This window comes from Frankliniella occidentalis, unplaced genomic scaffold, assembly GCF_000697945.3.
Source record: "Frankliniella occidentalis isolate FOCC.00 unplaced genomic scaffold, Focc_3.1 Scaffold3, whole genome shotgun sequence".
Classification (NCBI taxonomy): domain Eukaryota; kingdom Metazoa; phylum Arthropoda; class Insecta; order Thysanoptera; family Thripidae; genus Frankliniella; species Frankliniella occidentalis.
In genome coordinates this window covers 4,167,889-4,170,646 of record NW_026267133.1, presented here as the reverse complement: position 1 = coordinate 4,170,646, position 2,758 = coordinate 4,167,889, and the positions used below count along the sequence as shown (strand labels likewise).

General features: G+C 51.3%; 1 protein-coding gene across 1 annotated transcript in view; it reads right to left on the bottom strand.

Moving 5' to 3' along the window:
* Window positions 1-182: 182 nt before the first annotated feature.
* Window positions 183-2,758, bottom strand: part of LOC113211003 (uncharacterized) — a 24,098-nt gene continuing 21,522 nt past the window's right edge. The window contains exons 3-5 of the mRNA XM_026429238.2: window positions 1,599-1,758; window positions 1,214-1,360; window positions 183-943 (exon numbers count right to left, since the gene is read on the bottom strand). Of these exons, the coding sequence (XP_026285023.1) occupies window positions 874-943; window positions 1,214-1,360; window positions 1,599-1,758 (377 nt within the window). The 3' untranslated portion in view covers window positions 183-873. The remainder of the gene's footprint in view (window positions 944-1,213; window positions 1,361-1,598; window positions 1,759-2,758) is intronic.

The following is a 2,758-nucleotide window of genomic DNA, read 5'->3' as shown; positions in this document are numbered from 1 at the left end:
TTTGAGGTTTCTTCCTTCGCCGCGGCTTACCGCCCGCGCAAGTCTAAGTCTTGGCTCACGACTCACTTAACTTGGTTCGCGCAGGGGAGCTGAAAACACGTTGCAGGTTTGACAAACTTACCTTCCATAGGCGGGTGCCCGCATGTGTGTGGTTGTGTGGGTGAAATAAGCGAACCATGTCGTTTACTTTTTATTTTTCGTGTATTCTTTCACCTCTGGTTTAGGTCTCTCGATAAAACATAGAGAAGGCCTTGGTAAGACGTTCTCCCATGCGATAAATAATTCACATCAAAATAACATAAATAAATAAGGTCTTTTAACAGTAACTACAACTAATATAAAACGTCTTTGATCTACATGTCTTTTTTTACTTTCCAGTGGTGCATCGACACGCTCACTGCTTGACTATTTGTTATCACACTCTACGCCAACCCAGCCACGAATTTAAAAAATAAAACTATAAAGAAACATGCGGCAAGTAGACTATCTTTCTCAACTCGGCCTCAACGACAAAATACCGTAACAGAGCAACAATGACTAGCTTCTCCGCACGACCTTCTTAATAATATACTTTTCTTTACGGGAGAGTTCTTCCCGATTGAACTAGAAAACACACTAACACTACATTCGTGACAGCAGAGCAGCTGTGATAAAAAGCAAAAGCCTAAACCGTTAAACGATACGTGTGTCCGCGCCAAAACGATATATTCTGAACCACAGCCTTCGGGAACGAGAGAGAGCAGTCGACGGAAAGGGCAGCCGACGAACGAGCAACCGACGACATCACAGCGCTGCAACACCATAGACAAGCCAATTGACGGCCACCTGGCGGATCACCTGACGGACGGGACCAGCTGACGGTAGTTTTGTCCATCAGAAGCGCCGGTTGTTGAACCAGCGGTAGGGCGCCGTGCAGTTGTTGCCGGGGGCGCCGCCGGGCGCGCTGCGGACAGAGAGCACCATGGACACACGCGGTGAGAGCGCGCCGGCCGGGGTAGGCAGCCCAACGCGCGCGCGCGCACGGTGTGCGGGCTTCACCAGAGGCCGAGGGGTCGACAACTGTACTTGGTGTGCTCCAGTGTCAAGGGGGGGGGGGGTACTCCGGGTGTACTCCGCGTGTACTCCTGGTGTACTCCTGGTGTACTCTACGTACTCCGAGTGTACTCCACCAGGTTTACTCCGGTGTGCCCGTCGACCCCCTACTAGGCCTTACCTCGGGGCGCAGGACGGCTGGCCGACGGCGCGGAAGCATCGCGGCCGCAGCAGGTTGAAGTACGTCGAGCCCACCTTCACGGACACGATCGACTTGCGGTCCGCCTTGAGGCAGTTGTAAAAGGCCTCGTCGCAGTCGCAGTGTGACCTGGGGAGGGAGCATACGACGGGGGTTGGTTTTGGTTGTTCAGGTTTATGGTTTCAACGGATTTTAATTTTCCAGAAAAAACATTTTCGGCAAATTTTTCCAGATTGTTTTTTTGAATGACTGAAGTGTTTTTTCAGTTTCTCAAGAAATTTTTCGATTTAAAAAAAATTGTCTTATTGAAAAGTTTCAAATTTTTCGGGAAAAATTTCGTGATTTAAAATTTGTGAAGAGCGTGGACCTGGTGAAGGTGCCCGTGTTGCGCAGGCCGTGCTTGGAGGCGCCGGCCGCGATGCTGTCGGGACAGTTGTCGTGCTGGCGACAGCACTTGTCCGTGGAGCGGAACACGCCCACCTCGTCCTCCGAGCGGGCCACGTTGCCGGCGCCGCACCACAGCGTCCCTGCAAGCACAACGCGTCCCCCGGCGCGCCGCGAGGCGACCGAGAAGAGACTGATATAGACCAATAGTAACGACCTAAAGTAGGGGGGCAGCTAGAGATTTGAATTTTCAAGTCAAATTTGCATAAAATTAGCAAATGTTCAAAACCAAATATTTGTTGGCAGATTTTTTTTCTTCTGAATTGGTAAAAAATTACTCAAATTTTTCCTGAAACGTTAAGAAAAAAAAATGCGATTTTTTTCTGGAAAGATTGCGAACTTTCTCCGAAAATATCCTGTTTTTGATACCCTAGTGGCAGCAGCAGCATTCTTCCTCACTGAAACGCGAGAGCATGTTCGAAACAGACCACCTACCCCCCCACCCCCTTCCCCCCTCAAATGCCACCGCCCGCGCTGCTGCCCCCCAGAGAGGCATTTGACGCATTCGTAAACAACTTTGACCCTCCCCACGCCGATTTAACGTGTCGGCCAAGCTGACCAAACCGGTCGATTTGAGCAGCGCGATAAGCGAGTCGACGAGCAGCTCAACGAGCTCGCGGCCACGGAAAAAGACATCATTTGAAGCGGTGGCAACACGACGCCGCTCGTGCTGCCCGCTGCCCATCGGCCGCCGTCAATCACCGACCACGGCACCACGGCGACGACGCTGGTGAGGCCGCGACTGTTTGAAAGCCCCGCCGACCCGCGCGCTGCTCTCGACGGCGCTAAATGATTTGGTCGATTACCTCGTTACGCTTTTACGACCTGCGAGCAGTGGTACACAACAAGGCGCCAAATGGCGATAGGATAGACTCAACCCGGCCTCGTACATATGCGCATTACTGCATGCATATTATTCTATTTTGGTTAAAAAAAAATGTTCATTGTAAAAGAATCCTGCTAATTTTTCACTGCGACACTGTTGTTTTCCCCATGATGGCAGCACCTTATGTGATCGGGCTGCGATTCCATGATCCGAGCAAGTTGAGCATGCCATGTGCCCCCCCTCCTCCACTCCCCCCT